Raw genomic sequence first — 17457 nt, 5'->3', positions numbered from 1 at the left:
CTGAGATGTGGAACATTTAATATGTCAGATAATGTCACTCAGTTTGTGGTGAAAAGTCAAAAGTTCTGGTTCAGAAACAAAGATCTGTACTTCGATTAGCTTCTGATTCAACACATGATGCATCTCATTTATTTCACTGATGTGTTGAACCACAAACAAAACAAATGACTCACACAAGCTCTTTTTCAGTTTCTACATAAAAGAGTCCAGAGGCAGCCGGAGATGGTTGATATTCTTGGAGGGTGAGTCAATCAATCAATCAATCAAACATTAACGCTGCGTTTATTCCAGTGTTTGACGATGTTTGTTGTGTAGGTGGATGGTACTGTTTCAGCAAACACACGTGTGACAGCAGATACGAGACGATGAGATGGCTCATGAGCTCCAGTAAATGGCCTCTGACCAGAACAGGTTAGTCATGACCTCTGACCATTCAACTTGACCTTTGATCTTTGTTTGTGCTTTTATTTTGGGCACATGATCAGTGTGTTTACATTACAGCAGGTCGATGAACTGATTGAGCCGTGTGTGTTTCAGGAACTGGTATTCTGTCCCCACAGCCTGAGGAAAACCCACACTGGTGGAACGCAAACAGAGTGTAAGATGCAACAGTTTTCTTTCCCATGTTGACATGAAAAATGCAGTTAGAGAGGGAGATATTAAAGTTTTTTTTTTTTTACATTATCCAATAGCTAATTTAGTTTAAATCAATATAGAAGTATATGAATGGAAAATGTTTTTGAAAAAAAAAGAAAAAGCATGCAGAATTGAAAAATAAAAGTAATTCACTTAGTACTCTGTATAAATATAGATTTTATGATGCATCACAATATTAAAATGAATGACCTCAAAATTGATTCTTACATCCTAAGATTGACGTTTTATTTGATGCGCAAAGTTCTACTACAATGACAGAAAATCACTCAATTCTGCAACCAAATTTTGCACTATGTGACTAAAATGTCTGTGACTCTCATCTGGATAGTAAATGTTAATATTTCACTCATATCACTCACGCATACTTCACAGTGATTGAGTAGTATAGTGAAGGAGTTCAGCAGTGATTGAGTAGTATAGTGATGATGACGTTCAGCAGTGATTGAGTAGTATAGTGATGATGACGTTCAGCAGTGATTGAGTAGTATAGTGATGATGAAGTTCAGCAGTGATTGAGTAGTATAGTGATGATGAAGTTCAGCAGTGATTGAGTAGTATAGTGATGAAGTTCAGTAGTGATTGAGTAGTATAGTAATGATGAAGTTCAGCAGTGATTGAGTAGTATAGTGATGATGAAGTTCAGCAGTGATTGATTAGTATAGTGATGAAGTTCAGCAGTGATTGAGTAGTATAGTAATGATGATGTTCAGCAGTGATTGAGTAGTATAGTGATGAAGTTCAGCAGTGATTGAGTAGTACAGTGATGATGATGTTCAGCAGTGATTGAGTAGTATAGTGATGAAGTTCAGCAGTGATTGAGTAGTACAGTGATGATGATGTTCAGCAGTGATTGAGTAGTATAGTGATGAAGTTCAGCAGTGATTGAGTAGTATAGTAATGATGAAGTTCAGCAGTGATTGAGTAGTATAGTGATGATGATGTTCAGCAGTGATTGAGTAGTATAGTGATGAAGTTCAGCAGTGATTGAGTAGTACAGTGATGATGATGTTCAGCAGTGATTGAGTAGTATAGTGATGAAGTTCAGCAGTGATTGAGTAGTATAGTAATGATGAAGTTCAGCAGTGATTGAGTAGTATAGTGATGATGAAGTTCAGCAGTAATTGAGTAGTATAGTGATGATGAAGTTCAGGAGTGATTGATTAGTATAGTGATGAAGTTCAGCAGTGATTGATTAGTATAGTGATGATGAAGTTCAGCAGTGATTGAGTAGTATAGTAATGATGAAGTTCAGCAGTGATTGAGTAGTATAGTGATGATGAAGTTCAGCAGTGATTGATTAGTATAGTGATGAAGTTCAGCAGTGATTGAGTATAGTAATGATGATGTTCAGCAGTGATTGAGTAGTATAGTGATGAAGTTCAGCAGTGATTGAGTAGTATAGTAATGATGAAGTTCAGCAGTGATTGAGTAGTATAGTGATGATGATGTTCAGCAGTGATTGAGTAGTATAGTGATGAAGTTCAGCAGTGATTGAGTAGTACAGTGATGATGATGTTCAGCAGTGATTGAGTAGTATAGTGATGAAGTTCAGCAGTGATTGAGTAGTATAGTGATGATGAAGTTCAGCAGTAATTGAGTAGTATAGTGATGATGAAGTTCAGGAGTGATTGATTAGTATAGTGATGAAGTTCAGCAGTGATTGAGTAGTATAGTGATGATGAAGTTCAGCAGTGATTGAGTAGTATAGTGATGATGATGTTCAGCAGTGATTGATTAGTATAGTGATGATGAAGTTCAGCAGTGATTGAGTAGTATAGTAATGATGAAGTTCAGCAGTGATTGAGTAGTATAGTGATGATGAAGTTCAGCAGTGATTGATTAGTATAGTGATGAAGTTCAGCAGTGATTGAGTAGTATAGTAATGATGATGTTCAGCAGTGATTGAGTAGTATAGTGATGATGAAGTTCAGCAGTGATTGATTAGTATAGTGATGAAGTTCAGCAGTGATTGAGTAGTATAGTGATGAAGTTCAGCAGTGATTGAGTAGTACAGTGATGAAGTTCAGCTGTGATTGAGTAGTATAGTAATGATGATGTTCAGCAGTGATTGAGTAGTATAGTGATGAAGTTCAGCAGTGATTGAGTAGTACAGTGATGATGATGTTCAGCAGTGATTGAGTAGTATAGTGATGAAGTTCAGCAGTGATTGAGTAGTACAGTGATGATGATGTTCAGCAGTGATTGAGTAGTATAGTGATGAAGTTCAGCAGTGATTGAGTAGTATAGTAATGATGAAGTTCAGCAGTGATTGAGTAGTATAGTGATGATGAAGTTCAGCAGTAATTGAGTAGTATAGTAATGATGAAGTTCAGCAGTGATTGAGTAGTATAGTGATGAAGTTCAGCAGTGATTGATTAGTATAGTGATGAAGTTCAGCAGTGATTGAGTAGTATAGTAATGATGAAGTTCAGCAGTGATTGAGTAGTATAGTGATGATGAAGTTCAGCATTGATTGAGTAGTATAGTGATGATGTTCAGCAGTGATTGAGTAGTATAGTGATGAAGTTCAGCAGTGATTGAGTAGTACAGTGATGATGATGTTCAGCAGTGATTGAGTAGTATAGTGATGAAGTTCAGCAGTGATTGAGTAGTATAGTGATGATGATGTTCAGCAGTGATTGAGTAGTATAGTGATGAAGTTCAGCAGTGATTGAGTAGTACAGTGATGATGATGTTCAGCAGTGATTGAGTAGTATAGTGATGAAGTTCAGCAGTGATTGAGTAGTATAGTAATGATGAAGTTCAGCAGTGATTGAGTAGTATAGTGATGATGAAGTTCAGCAGTAATTGAGTAGTATAGTGATGATGAAGTTCAGGAGTGATTGATTAGTATAGTGATGAAGTTCAGCAGTGATTGATTAGTATAGTGATGAAGTTCAGCAGTGATTGAGTAGTATAGTGATGATGACGTTCAGTAGTGATTGAGTAGTATAGTGATGATGAAGATCAGCAGTGATTGAGTAGTATAGTGATGATGAAGTTCAGCAGTGATTGAGTAGTATAGTGATGATGACGTTCAGAAGTGATTGAGTAGTATAGTGATGATGAAGTTCAGCAGTGATTGAGTAGTATAGTGATGATGAAGTTCAGCAGTGATTGAGTAGTATAGTGATGATGAAGTTCAGTAGTGATTGAGTAGTATAGTGATGATGAAGTTCAGCAGTGATTGAGTAGTATAGTGATGATGACGTTCAGCAGTGATTGAGTAGTATAGTGATGATGATGTTCAGCAGTGATTGAGTAGTATAATGATGATGAAGTTCAGCAGTGATTGAGTAGTATAGTGATGATGAAGTTCAGCAGTGATTGAGTAGTATAGTGATGATGACGTTCAGTAGTGATTGAGTAGTATAGTGATGATGAAGTTCAGCAGTGATTGAGTAGTATAGTGATGATGACGTTCAGCAGTGATTGAGTAGTATAGTGATGATGACGTTCAGTAGTGATTGAGTAGTATAGTGATGATGAAGTTCAGCAGTGATTGAGTAGTATAGTGATGATGAAGTTCAGCAGTGATTGAGTAGTATAGTGATGATGAAGTTCAGCAGTGATTGAGTAGTATAGTGATGATGAAGTTCAGCAGTGATTGAGTAGTATAGTGATGATGACGTTCAGTAGTGATTGAGTAGTATAGTGATGATGAAGTTCAGCAGTGATTGAGTAGTATAGTGATGATGAAGATCAGCAGTGATTGAGTAGTATAGTGATGATGAAGATCAGCAGTGATTGAGTAGTATAGTGATGATGAAGATCAGCAGTGATTGAGTAGTATAGTGATGATGAAGTTCAGTAGTGATTGAGTAGTATAGTGATGATGAAGTTCAGCAGTGATTGAGTAGTATAGTGATGAAGAAGTTCAACAGTGATTGAGTAGTATAGTGATGATGAAGTTCAGCAGTGATTGAGTAGTATAGTGATGATGACGTTCAGTAGTGATTGAGTAGTATAGTGATGAAGAAGTTCAACAGTGATTGAGTAGTATAGTGATGATGAAGTTCAGCAGTGATTGAGTAGTATAGTAATGATGAAGTTCAGCAGTGATTGAGTAGTATAGTGATGATGATGTTCAGCAGTGATTGAGTAGTATAGTGATGAAGAAGTTCAGCAGTGATTGAGTAGTATAGTGATGAAGTTCAGCAGTGATTGAGTAGTATAGTGATGATGAAGTTCAGCAGTGATTGAGTAGTATAGTGATGATGAAGTTCAGCAGTGATTGAGTAGTATAGTGATGATGGAGTTCTGCAGTGATTGAGTAGTATAGTGATGAAGTTCAGCAGTGATTGAGTAGTATAGTGATGATGAAGTTCAGCAGTGATTGAGTAGTAGAGTGATGATGAAGTTCAGCAGTGATTGAGTAGTATAGTGATGATGAAGTTCAGCAGTGATTGAGTAGTATAGTGATGATGAAGTTCAGCAGTGATTGAGTAGTATAGTGATGATGAATTTCAGCAGTGATTGAGTAGTATAGTGATGAAGTTCAGCAGTGATTGAGTAGTATAGTGATGATGAAGTTCAGCAGTAATTGAGTAGTATAGTGATGAAGTTCAGCAGTGATTGAGTAGTATAGTGATGATGAAGTTCAGCAGTGATTGAGTAGTACAGTGATGATGATGTTCAGCAGTGATTGAGTAGTATAGTGATGATGATGTTCAGCAGTGATTGAGTAGTATAGTGATGATGAAGTTCAGCAGTGATTGAGTAGTATAGTGATGAAGTTCAGCAGTGATTGATTAGTATAGTGATGAAGTTCAGCAGTGATTGAGTAGTATAGTGATGAAGTTCAGCAGTGATTGATTAGTATAGTGATGAAGTTCAGCAGTGATTGAGTAGTATAGTAATGATGAAGTTCAGCAGTGATTGAGTAGTATAGTGATGATGAAGTTCAGCAGTGATTGAGTAGTATAGTGATGATGTTCAGCAGTGATTGAGTAGTATAGTGATGAAGTTCAGCAGTGATTGAGTAGTACAGTGATGATGATGTTCAGCAGTGATTGAGTAGTATAGTGATGAAGTTCAGCAGTGATTGAGTAGTATAGTGATGATGATGTTCAGCAGTGATTGAGTAGTATAGTGATGAAGTTCAGCAGTGATTGAGTAGTACAGTGATGATGATGTTCAGCAGTGATTGAGTAGTATAGTGATGAAGTTCAGCAGTGATTGAGTAGTATAGTAATGATGAAGTTCAGCAGTGATTGAGTAGTATAGTGATGATGAAGTTCAGCAGTAATTGAGTAGTATAGTGATGATGAAGTTCAGGAGTGATTGATTAGTATAGTGATGAAGTTCAGCAGTGATTGATTAGTATAGTGATGAAGTTCAGCAGTGATTGAGTAGTATAGTGATGATGACGTTCAGTAGTGATTGAGTAGTATAGTGATGATGAAGATCAGCAGTGATTGAGTAGTATAGTGATGATGAAGTTCAGCAGTGATTGAGTAGTATAGTGATGATGAAGTTCAGCAGTGATTGAGTAGTATAGTGATGATGACGTTCAGTAGTGATTGAGTAGTATAGTGATGATGAAGTTCAGCAGTGATTGAGTAGTATAGTGATGATGACGTTCAGCAGTGATTGAGTAGTATAGTGATGATGACGTTCAGTAGTGATTGAGTAGTATAGTGATGATGAAGTTCAGCAGTGATTGAGTAGTATAGTGATGATGAAGTTCAGCAGTGATTGAGTAGTATAGTGATGATGAAGTTCAGCAGTGATTGAGTAGTATAGTGATGATGAAGTTCAGCAGTGATTGAGTAGTATAGTGATGATGACGTTCAGTAGTGATTGAGTAGTATAGTGATGATGAAGTTCAGCAGTGATTGAGTAGTATAGTGATGATGAAGATCAGCAGTGATTGAGTAGTATAGTGATGATGAAGATCAGCAGTGATTGAGTAGTATAGTGATGATGAAGATCAGCAGTGATTGAGTAGTATAGTGATGATGAAGTTCAGTAGTGATTGAGTAGTATAGTGATGATGAAGTTCAGCAGTGATTGAGTAGTATAGTGATGAAGAAGTTCAACAGTGATTGAGTAGTATAGTGATGATGAAGTTCAGCAGTGATTGAGTAGTATAGTGATGATGACGTTCAGTAGTGATTGAGTAGTATAGTGATGAAGAAGTTCAACAGTGATTGAGTAGTATAGTGATGATGAAGTTCAGCAGTGATTGAGTAGTATAGTAATGATGAAGTTCAGCAGTGATTGAGTAGTATAGTGATGATGAAGTTCAGCAGTGATTGAGTAGTATAGTGATGATGAAGTTCAGCAGTGATTGAGTAGTACAGTGATGATGATGTTCAGCAGTGATTGAGTAGTATAGTGATGATGATGTTCAGCAGTGATTGAGTAGTATAGTGATGATGATGTTCAGCAGTGATTGAGTAGTATAGTGATGAAGAAGTTCAGCAGTGATTGAGTAGTATAGTGATGAAGTTCAGCAGTGATTGAGTAGTATAGTGATGATGAAGTTCAGCAGTGATTGAGTAGTATAGTGATGATGAAGTTCAGCAGTGATTGAGTAGTATAGTGATGATGGAGTTCTGCAGTGATTGAGTAGTATAGTGATGAAGTTCAGCAGTGATTGAGTAGTATAGTGATGATGAAGTTCAGCAGTGATTGAGTAGTAGAGTGATGATGAAGTTCAGCAGTGATTGAGTAGTATAGTGATGATGAAGTTCAGCAGTGATTGAGTAGTATAGTGATGATGAAGTTCAGCAGTGATTGAGTAGTATAGTGATGATGAATTTCAGCAGTGATTGAGTAGTATAGTGATGAAGTTCAGCAGTGATTGAGTAGTATAGTGATGATGAAGTTCAGCAGTAATTGAGTAGTATAGTGATGAAGTTCAGCAGTGATTGAGTAGTATAGTGATGATGAAGTTCAGCAGTGATTGAGTAGTACAGTGATGATGATGTTCAGCAGTGATTGAGTAGTATAGTGATGATGATGTTCAGCAGTGATTGAGTAGTATAGTGATGATGAAGTTCAGCAGTGATTGAGTAGTATAGTGATGATGTTCAGCAGTGATTGAGTAGTATAGTGATGAAGAAGTTCAGCAGTGATTGAGTAGTATAGTGATGATGAATTTTAGCAGTGATTGAGTAGTATAGTGATGATGAAGTTCAGCAGTGATTGAGTAGTACAGTGATGATGATGTTCAGCAGTGATTGAGTAGTATAGTGATGATGATGATGTTCAGCAGTGATTGAGTAGTATAGTGATGATGATGTTCAGCAGTGATTGAGTAGTATAGTGATGAAGAAGTTCAGCAGTGATTGAGTAGTATAGTGATGAAGTTCAGCAGTGATTGAGTAGTATAGTGATGATGAAGTTCAGCAGTGATTGAGTAGTATAGTGATGATGAAGTTCAGCAGTGATTGAGTAGTATAGTGATGATGGAGTTCAGCAGTGATTGAGTAGTATAGTGATGAAGTTCAGCAGTGATTGAGTAGTATAGTGATGATGAAGTTCAGCAGTGATTGAGTAGTATAGTGATGATGAAGTTCAGCAGTGATTGAGTAGTATAGTGATGATGAAGTTCAGCAGTGATTGAGTAGTATAGTGATGATGAAGTTCAGCAGTGATTGAGTAGTATAGTGATGATGAAGTTCAGCAGTGATTGAGTAGTATAGTGATGAAGTTCAGCAGTGATTGAGTAGTATAGTGATGATGAAGTTCAGCAGTAATTGAGTAGTATAGTGATGAAGTTCAGCAGTGATTGAGTAGTATAGTGATGATGAAGTTCAGCAGTGATTGAGTAGTATAGTGATGATGATGTTCAGCAGTGATTGAGTAGTATAGTGATGATGAAGTTCAGCAGTGATTGAGTAGTACAGTGATGATGATGTTCAGCAGTGATTGAGTAGTATAGTGATGATGATGTTCAGCAGTGATTGAGTAGTATAGTGATGATGAAGTTCAGCAGTGATTGAGTAGTATAGTGATGATGAAGTTCAGCAGTGATTGAGTAGTATAGTGATGAAGAAGTTCAGCAGTGATTGAGTAGTATAGTGATGAGGAAGTTCAGCAGTGATTGAGTAGTGTAGTGATGATGATATTCAGCAGTGATTGAGTAGTATAGTGATGAGGAAGTTCAGCAGTGATTGAGTAGTATAGTGATGAAGAAGTTCAGCAGTGATTGAGTAGTATAGTGATGAAGTTCAGCAGTGATTGAGTAGTATAGTGATGAGGAAGTTCAGCAGTGATTGAGTAGTATAGTGATGAAGAAGTTCAGCAGTGATTGAGTAGTATAGTGATGAAGTTCAGCAGTGATTGAGTAGTATAGTGATGATGATGTTCAGCAGTGATTGAGTAGTATAGTGATGATGAAGTTCAGCAGTGATTGAGTAGTACAGTGATGATGATGTTCAGCAGTGATTGAGTAGTATAGTGATGATGATGTTCAGCAGTGATTGAGTAGTATAGTGATGATGAAGTTCAGCAGTGATTGAGTAGTATAGTGATGATGAAGTTCAGCAGTGATTGAGTAGTATAGTGATGATGAAGTTCAGCAGTGATTGAGTAGTATAGTGATGAAGAAGTTCAGCAGTGATTGAGTAGTATAGTGATGAGGAAGTTCAGCAGTGATTGAGTAGTGTAGTGATGATGAAGTTCAGCAGTGATTGAGTAGTACAGTGATGATGATGTTCAGCAGTGATTGAGTAGTACAGTGATGATGGTGTTCAGCAGTGATTGAGTAGTATAGTGATGATGATGTTCAGCAGTGATTGAGTAGTATAGTGATGATGATGTTCAGCAGTGATTGAGTAGTATAGTGATGAAGTTCAGCAGTGATTGAGTAGTACAGTGATGATGATGTTCAGCAGTGATTGAGTAGTATAGTGATGATGATGTTCAGCAGTGATTGAGTAGTATAGTGATGATGATGTTCAGCAGTGATTGAGTAGTATAGTGATGAAGAAGTTCAGCAGTGATTGAGTAGTATAGTGATGAAGTTCAGCAGTGATTGAGTAGTATAGTGATGATGAAGTTCAGCAGTGATTGAGTAGTATAGTGATGATGAAGTTCAGCAGTGATTGAGTAGTATAGTGATGATGGAGTTCAGCAGTGATTGAGTAGTATAGTGATGAAGTTCAGCAGTGATTGAGTAGTATAGTGATGACGAAGTTCAGTAGTGATTGAGTAGTAGAGTGATGATGAAGTTCAGCAGTGATTGAGTAGTATAGTGATGATGAAGTTCAGCAGTGATTGAGTAGTATAGTGATGATGAAGTTCAGCAGTGATTGAGTAGTATAGTGATGATGAAGTTCAGCAGTGATTGAGTAGTATAGTGATGAAGTTCAGCAGTGATTGAGTAGTATAGTGATGATGAAGTTCAGCAGTAATTGAGTAGTATAGTGATGAAGTTCAGCAGTGATTGAGTAGTATAGTGATGATGAAGTTCAGCAGTGATTGAGTAGTACAGTGATGATGATGTTCAGCAGTGATTGAGTAGTATAGTGATGATGATGTTCAGCAGTGATTGAGTAGTATAGTGATGATGTTCAGCAGTGATTGAGTAGTATAGTGATGAAGAAGTTCAGCAGTGATTGAGTAGTATAGTGATGATGAATTTTAGCAGTGATTGAGTAGTATAGTGATGATGAAGTTCAGCAGTGATTGAGTAGTACAGTGATGATGATGTTCAGCAGTGATTGAGTAGTATAGTGATGATGATGTTCAGCAGTGATTGAGTAGTATAGTGATGATGATGTTCAGCAGTGATTGAGTAGTATAGTGATGAAGAAGTTCAGCAGTGATTGAGTAGTATAGTGATGAAGTTCAGCAGTGATTGAGTAGTATAGTGATGATGAAGTTCAGCAGTGATTGAGTAGTATAGTGATGATGAAGTTCAGCAGTGATTGAGTAGTATAGTGATGATGGAGTTTAGCAGTGATTGAGTAGTATAGTGATGATGAAGTTCAGCAGTAATTGAGTAGTATAGTGATGAAGTTCAGCAGTGATTGAGTAGTATAGTGATGATGAAGTTCAGCAGTGATTGAGTAGTATAGTGATGATGATGTTCAGCAGTGATTGAGTAGTATAGTGATGATGAAGTTCAGCAGTGATTGAGTAGTACAGTGATGATGATGTTCAGCAGTGATTGAGTAGTATAGTGATGATGATGTTCAGCAGTGATTGAGTAGTATAGTGATGATGAAGTTCAGCAGTGATTGAGTAGTATAGTGATGATGAAGTTCAGCAGTGATTGAGTAGTATAGTGATGAAGAAGTTCAGCAGTGATTGAGTAGTATAGTGATGAGGAAGTTCAGCAGTGATTGAGTAGTGTAGTGATGATGATATTCAGCAGTGATTGAGTAGTATAGTGATGAGGAAGTTCAGCAGTGATTGAGTAGTATAGTGATGAAGAAGTTCAGCAGTGATTGAGTAGTATAGTGATGAAGTTCAGCAGTGATTGAGTAGTATAGTGATGAGGAAGTTCAGCAGTGATTGAGTAGTATAGTGATGAAGAAGTTCAGCAGTGATTGAGTAGTATAGTGATGAAGTTCAGCAGTGATTGAGTAGTATAGTGATGATGATGTTCAGCAGTGATTGAGTAGTATAGTGATGATGAAGTTCAGCAGTGATTGAGTAGTACAGTGATGATGATGTTCAGCAGTGATTGAGTAGTATAGTGATGATGATGTTCAGCAGTGATTGAGTAGTATAGTGATGATGAAGTTCAGCAGTGATTGAGTAGTATAGTGATGATGAAGTTCAGCAGTGATTGAGTAGTATAGTGATGATGAAGTTCAGCAGTGATTGAGTAGTATAGTGATGAAGAAGTTCAGCAGTGATTGAGTAGTATAGTGATGAGGAAGTTCAGCAGTGATTGAGTAGTGTAGTGATGATGAAGTTCAGCAGTGATTGAGTAGTACAGTGATGATGATGTTCAGCAGTGTTGAGTAGTATAGTGATGATGAAGTTCAGCAGTGATTGATTAGTATAGTGATGATGAAGTTCAGCAGTGATTGAGTAGTATAGTGATGAAGTTCAGCAGTGATTGAGTAGTATAGTGATGATGATGTTCAGCAGTGATTGAGTAGTATAGTGATGATGAAGTTCAGCAGTGATTGAGTAGTATAGTGATGATGAAGTTCAGCAGTGATTGAGTAGTACAGTGATGATGATGTTCAGCAGTGATTGAGTAGTACAGTGATGATGATGTTCAGCAGTGATTGAGTAGTATAGTGATGATGAAGTTCAGCAGTGATTGAGTAGTATAGTAATGATGAAGTTCAGCTGTGATATTTATCTGTCAAGTTTTGGGAAGTAGATGAACTCACAGCTAACAGACATGGTCTCATTGACTATTGTTTGTCCTGAGAGATTGTTATAACATGTGTGTTGTCATGGTGACATTGTTTGCTGGTTTGTTGTGTGTTTTTAGGTTTGTACCGTACTGTTCCAGTGACGTTTGGAGCGGCTCAACAGCAAAGACAGGCCAGAGTAAAATACACACTGAATAATTTACAGTCCTTGGTAATACAATGACACTTGATGATTACCATATTCATTCACCATGTTATTTACATGGTTGTCAAAAAGAAAAGTAAAACTTAAAAGAATACAGTGGTATTACTATGGTATGTTTTGTTACAAACTTATTAAACTTACCGTCTCATTTCTTTGCATCAAACATAGTGAGCTCCCCACCTAGACATTTATGGCCATCATCCTTGTTTCATTGGGGATGCTCAAAAATGCTGCCTAGGTAGGGAGCTCACTAGGTTTTGAGCTCACACAGCCATTGTGTAAGTTCAGGTCCATTTATACTCATCTTGTGTGTGTGTTCAGATGATTACACGTTCATGGGCTCTTTGATCATTCAGGAAGTTATAAAGGAGCTTTTGACTAAAAAAGGACTCGACGATGCTAAAGTTCTGCTGCTGGCAGGCAGCAGGTGAGTGAGTGAGTGATCGAGCGTGTGTGTGTGTGTGTCCTTGTTTTTAATGATGAAGTGGGTGAGTTCAACCACAAATAAATATTCTGTGAAACTAAATAAAGATATCATGACTAAATCTCAGTTCAGCTTGCATACAGTAATGGCAATGACACAAAACTGTTCACCATCTACTGTGTAATTTCATTAAAGGAAAAGTTCACTCAAAAATGAAGTCATCATTTACTCACCCTCATGTTGTTCCAAACTTATGAGTTTTTCTTTTGTGAAAAACAAAAGCAGATTGTATGTGAAATCTTGGCATCAGTCACCATTCATTTGCATTGTTTGGAAAAAACAACTGGCAGAACAGTATGGTTCTCCGGAAGTAAAAATCCCATAGACGAATAGACGAATTGATTTTCAACACAAATGTTTAAACCTTTAAAGACAGCCCTGCCTTAAGCTCAGAGGTTGTTTATCGATGGTACGGTATATGCCTCTGTTGAAACCATCCGTCTGCGTTATTTCAACTACATTATTTAAACATCTATAATAGCGGGGGTTCTGGGTATCTCAGCGAGTATTGACGCTGACTATCACACCTGGAGTCTTGAGTTTGAATCCAGGGTGTGGTGAGTGACGCCAGTCAGGTCTCCTTAGCAACCAGATTGGCCCGGTTGCTAGGGAGGGTAGAGTCACATGGGGTAACCTCCTGGTGGTCGCTATAATGTGGTTCTCGTTCTCGGTGGGGCGTGTGGTGAGTTGTGCGTGGATGTCGCGGAGAATAGCGTGAAGCCTCCACACACGCTACGTCTCCACAGTAACATGCTCAACAAGTCACGTGATAAGATGCGCGGTTTGACGGTCTCAGACGCGGAGGCAACTGAGATTCGTCCTCCGCCACCTGGACTGAGGCGAGTCACTACGCCAACACAAGGATTTAGAGCACATTGGGAATTGGGCATTACAAATTGGGGAGAATAAATTTCAACTGCATTCTCAACTGCATTATTTAGAAATAATCTGTAATAGTGGAATTCCTGTTAAACAACTATATTTCCCATTGTCCAGCAGAGAAAGCTTCGCCAATCAGAGACCTGCGGCCAACGGAGCCTCGAAATAAGCCCGGAAGCGACCGCCACTCCCACAACACACTCTGAATGATGCACACCAGTCGATCTCAAACTACTTGTATATTCATGTTTATCGGAATGTTGCGCAATAAACTTAAACTATATTGTTTCTGTACTTATAATAAACAACCTTAAATCAATAGTTGTATCATTCTCAGTGATTCATGGGCTTGTAGTTTGTACCCTCGTGAATGAAGTACACAGAATTGTACCTTTTGACTTTTGAACCGAATTTCAAACACGTTTGTCTCAAAACAATATGTGTGATGTTGTGATTCACCTTGGATATGGTTGGTTTGCTTCATGACTAATATGGACTCCGTTATGGAGGATTTTATGAAAAGCCTTTAGATGCAAAAAATGAATGGGAAAAATACTTCCAGAACCAGAAGCTGAATAAGTGGTTGGGGCGTATTGCACTATTGTGTTCCACAGAAGAAAAAGTCATACGAGTTTGGAACAACATGAGGGTGAATAAAAGTTTCTTTAATCAAATAACAAATTACTGTATCTGGTGAACAGTTTCATGCCATAACTGATAATGTATGGCAAGCCAAATTGATATTTAATCCTGATATCAGTATTTATGTTGACACCTGTAAAAACTTTAATTCTTGATATAAGTTACATCATATCTTGCGGAATTACCCGCAATTGTTGATATCAAAAATGGTAAGAAAAAAAACCTTACTGATATCTCAGGGCTCCAGACTGCGACTAAAATGGTCACAAATGCGATCAAAAATAATTGATTGTTACAATAATTTAATGTCCCCACTGGCAACAGTCGGGTTGTGTGTTCCAATGGAAGTCAATGGGGTTTAATCTGTAAACATTAAAATACTGTTTCAAAAGTATCGACACATAAACAATATGTGTGTTAACATGATTTTACTGTCATTAAATCACTTACTGACCACATCTGTGTGAAGATACAGACAATTATACAACTTTATTACCATGATGATGATGATGATGAACGCTGTAAACTTTACAGCTGAAATAATACACGAGTTTAACAGAAGAATTAATGGAAGTGCTTTTATACAATTATAATCTTCACATTTCTGTCTTTAAACCTCCAAAAATTGCCCCATTGACTTCCATTGTAAGAGTGTCACTGGAACACACATTTGTGCTTTTATTAAAGGAGGAACCAGCCAACATTAATGTGTGAGTTAATCAACATTATGACACAAATGCTGTCGATGAGATTAACTTGAACCCGGAATTATAGATAGGAATATTCCTATCTATAATTCATATTCTGCACACATCGGTTTGCTGTATACTTAGAATAGAGGTGTATTGTAAAAAGTGCTGTTCAAATAAAAATGACTAAAGATCGATTGCAATTAAATAGACAAATCAGTGTGTGTGTGTGTCAGTGCTGGCGGTACAGGTGTTCTGTTAAACGTGGACCGTGTGGCGGAGCTGCTGAAGGATTTGGGTCATGGTTCGGTTCAAGTGCGAGGACTCGCCGACTCCGGCTGGTTTCTGGATAATCAACATTACCGAAACACAGACTGTATCGACATGGTGAACTGCGCTCCGACTGACACCATACAGAGAGGAATCAGGTGAGACAGACAGACAGACAGACAGACAGAGAGACAGACAGAAAGACTGATATTCTGTGTTTGTGGTGATCAGGTTTTGGGCCAGTGTGGTTCCAGAACACTGTCGTCGGGCGTTCGAGGGTGAAGAGTGGAACTGTTTCTTCGGCTATAAAGTTCATCCCACACTGAAGAGTGAGTGATGCTCATGACTCTTGTGTCTCCAGCAGGAGTTATTGTTCATGACATAGAGAAGCATGTCTCTCGTCTCTCTCAGGGCCGGTGTTTGTGGTTCAGTGGCTGTTTGATGAAGCTCAACTGACCGCTGATAATATTCACCTGACCGGACAGACTCTGCAGGAGGGACAGTGGAGATACATCCAGAATCTGGGCAATGAACTCAGAAACACCCTGAAAAACGTCCCGTATGAGATAACCCTTTTTTGCAGCACAATGTTCTCAGTGTTCACATTCAACTACGAGATGTTTTACACAATGACTGATTGGCTTTTTCATATTTTGATTGACAGGGCCATGTTCGCGCCAGCCTGTTTGTCACATGAGATCATCACTAGAAGGTTAGTATGCAGTAGGATTTATTTTGTTCTTCATTTGAGTTGTGCAGACTTACATATTCTGTACATTTGGTATGTTTGGAGTAGCATACTATTTATTACTCCCATACCTATTACCCAGAGACAGCCCCACCCCCTGATTGCACATGCAGAAGGTCTGATAAAAGGGCATTACAGAAACACAGCCTAGATATAACAAGGAATTGTGTGGCATGTTCAGAGGAGAAGGGTCTTATCCTCCTAATGTTGCAGAATGCAAATCTATATGATCGGGCTGTTTTTGAGATGTGGACGGTGAAGTTGAGTTGGTTGTCGATGGTTACCCCATTTTTCTGACCATTTTGGATGGTGATTATAACCCAGCTGCACGCTGATGTTGTGGTTCACCAGCAGAGTTGGCTGGAAAGACGAGGAGCTCGGCCTCAGGCCAATTTATTAACCTACCAAAATGTGACGTGCATCAAAGAGTGTAACATTTCTGACATCTGTCATATTCTAATAAAAGATCAGGTATCATATTTAGGATTTATTATAACAAGAAATGAATTAGAAATATGCTCATTCAATTTCAGTCCATTAATTGAGAGTTCACAATAAAGGCTTCATTTGTGTCTCCAGCGAGATCTCTGTTTAAGGGCTAACACAGAGGGTCAGTCAAGGTTAACATATGCTGCTCTCTCTCTCTCTCTCTCTCTCTCTCTCAATGCTGACACCAGAATTACTTAGAAAATGGATCAAATGCTCCTTTGTATGGAAAAATAAAACCCATTTTGTAAAAAAACAATCTGTAATGATGAACACTACTGAGAATGAGGGGTTAAAATGTTTTGATGTCACCACTTTGAACAGCACCTTCAAGATAAACTGATTTAATCACATTTGGATTAAGGTATTTGTAGAGAACCCTGGCCTGTGAATATTTAATAACAAATAAATAAATAAAAGTGTCCAATATTCCCCACTGCATTTGATGGTTGAAAAAGTGCATCATCTGGGTACTCATAGTACAAACTGCTCGCACCACTTACACGGCAAAATGAAGAATAGTGCAAAAGTGGACGCACGTTTGGGACGCACCTAAAGCCCTACTGTTGTGCACTGCAGTGTTCTCTACAGTATGCAGAAGTACTACTATTCAATTCTGAATGCAGATGCAGTATTTAACGATAAAAAAACAATATTCCTGAAATGTGTTAAATGTCTTTGTACAGTTATTGGATGGACATCCATGTGAAGGGTACGTCACTTCCGCGAGCACTCCAGTGCTGGGACCGCAGCCTCCAAAACAGCCTCCGTAACCACGGCAACAGCAGCAGCATCGTTAGGGCTCCGCCCAGGGGTTGTCCCTCACACTTGATTGACAGATGTCCGTGGCCCCACTGCAACCCGACGTGCCCGATGATCAGAGACCAGCTGACGGGACAGGAACTGAGCGTTGTCCAGTTTCTCACTCTCCTGGGCTTCGATGTGCAGCGGATGGCGCAACAGCAGGGCATGGACCCCAACAAATTATTGGGCATGCTCAGTAACGGCACATGAGACGGAATAATACAGGAGCCAAAATCTTCATATTTGACAAACTTTTAGTTTATGACAGCGGTCCTCTGCTGGTCATATGATGAACTGCAGCC

The 17457-nt window shown here is 38.3% G+C and overlaps 1 protein-coding gene across 1 annotated transcript in view; it reads left to right on the top strand.

Annotated features, from left to right (window-relative positions):
- Positions 1-17365, top strand: part of LOC127632771 (palmitoleoyl-protein carboxylesterase notum1a-like) — a 21346-nt gene extending 3981 nt beyond the window's left edge. Inside the window, exons 2-11 of the mRNA XM_052111531.1 lie at positions 190-242; positions 316-411; positions 538-598; positions 12068-12126; positions 12475-12580; positions 15084-15275; positions 15349-15446; positions 15529-15676; positions 15782-15829; positions 17038-17365. Of these exons, the coding sequence (XP_051967491.1) occupies positions 190-242; positions 316-411; positions 538-598; positions 12068-12126; positions 12475-12580; positions 15084-15275; positions 15349-15446; positions 15529-15676; positions 15782-15829; positions 17038-17365 (1189 nt within the window). The remainder of the gene's footprint in view (positions 1-189; positions 243-315; positions 412-537; positions 599-12067; positions 12127-12474; positions 12581-15083; positions 15276-15348; positions 15447-15528; positions 15677-15781; positions 15830-17037) is intronic.
- The last annotated feature ends 92 nt before the right edge of the window (positions 17366-17457 follow it).

Source organism: Xyrauchen texanus, chromosome 39 (assembly GCF_025860055.1).
Source record: "Xyrauchen texanus isolate HMW12.3.18 chromosome 39, RBS_HiC_50CHRs, whole genome shotgun sequence".
NCBI lineage: Eukaryota > Metazoa > Chordata > Actinopteri > Cypriniformes > Catostomidae > Xyrauchen > Xyrauchen texanus.
Note: the sequence above shows the minus strand (reverse complement) of the source record. Positions and strands in the feature narration are given on the sequence as shown.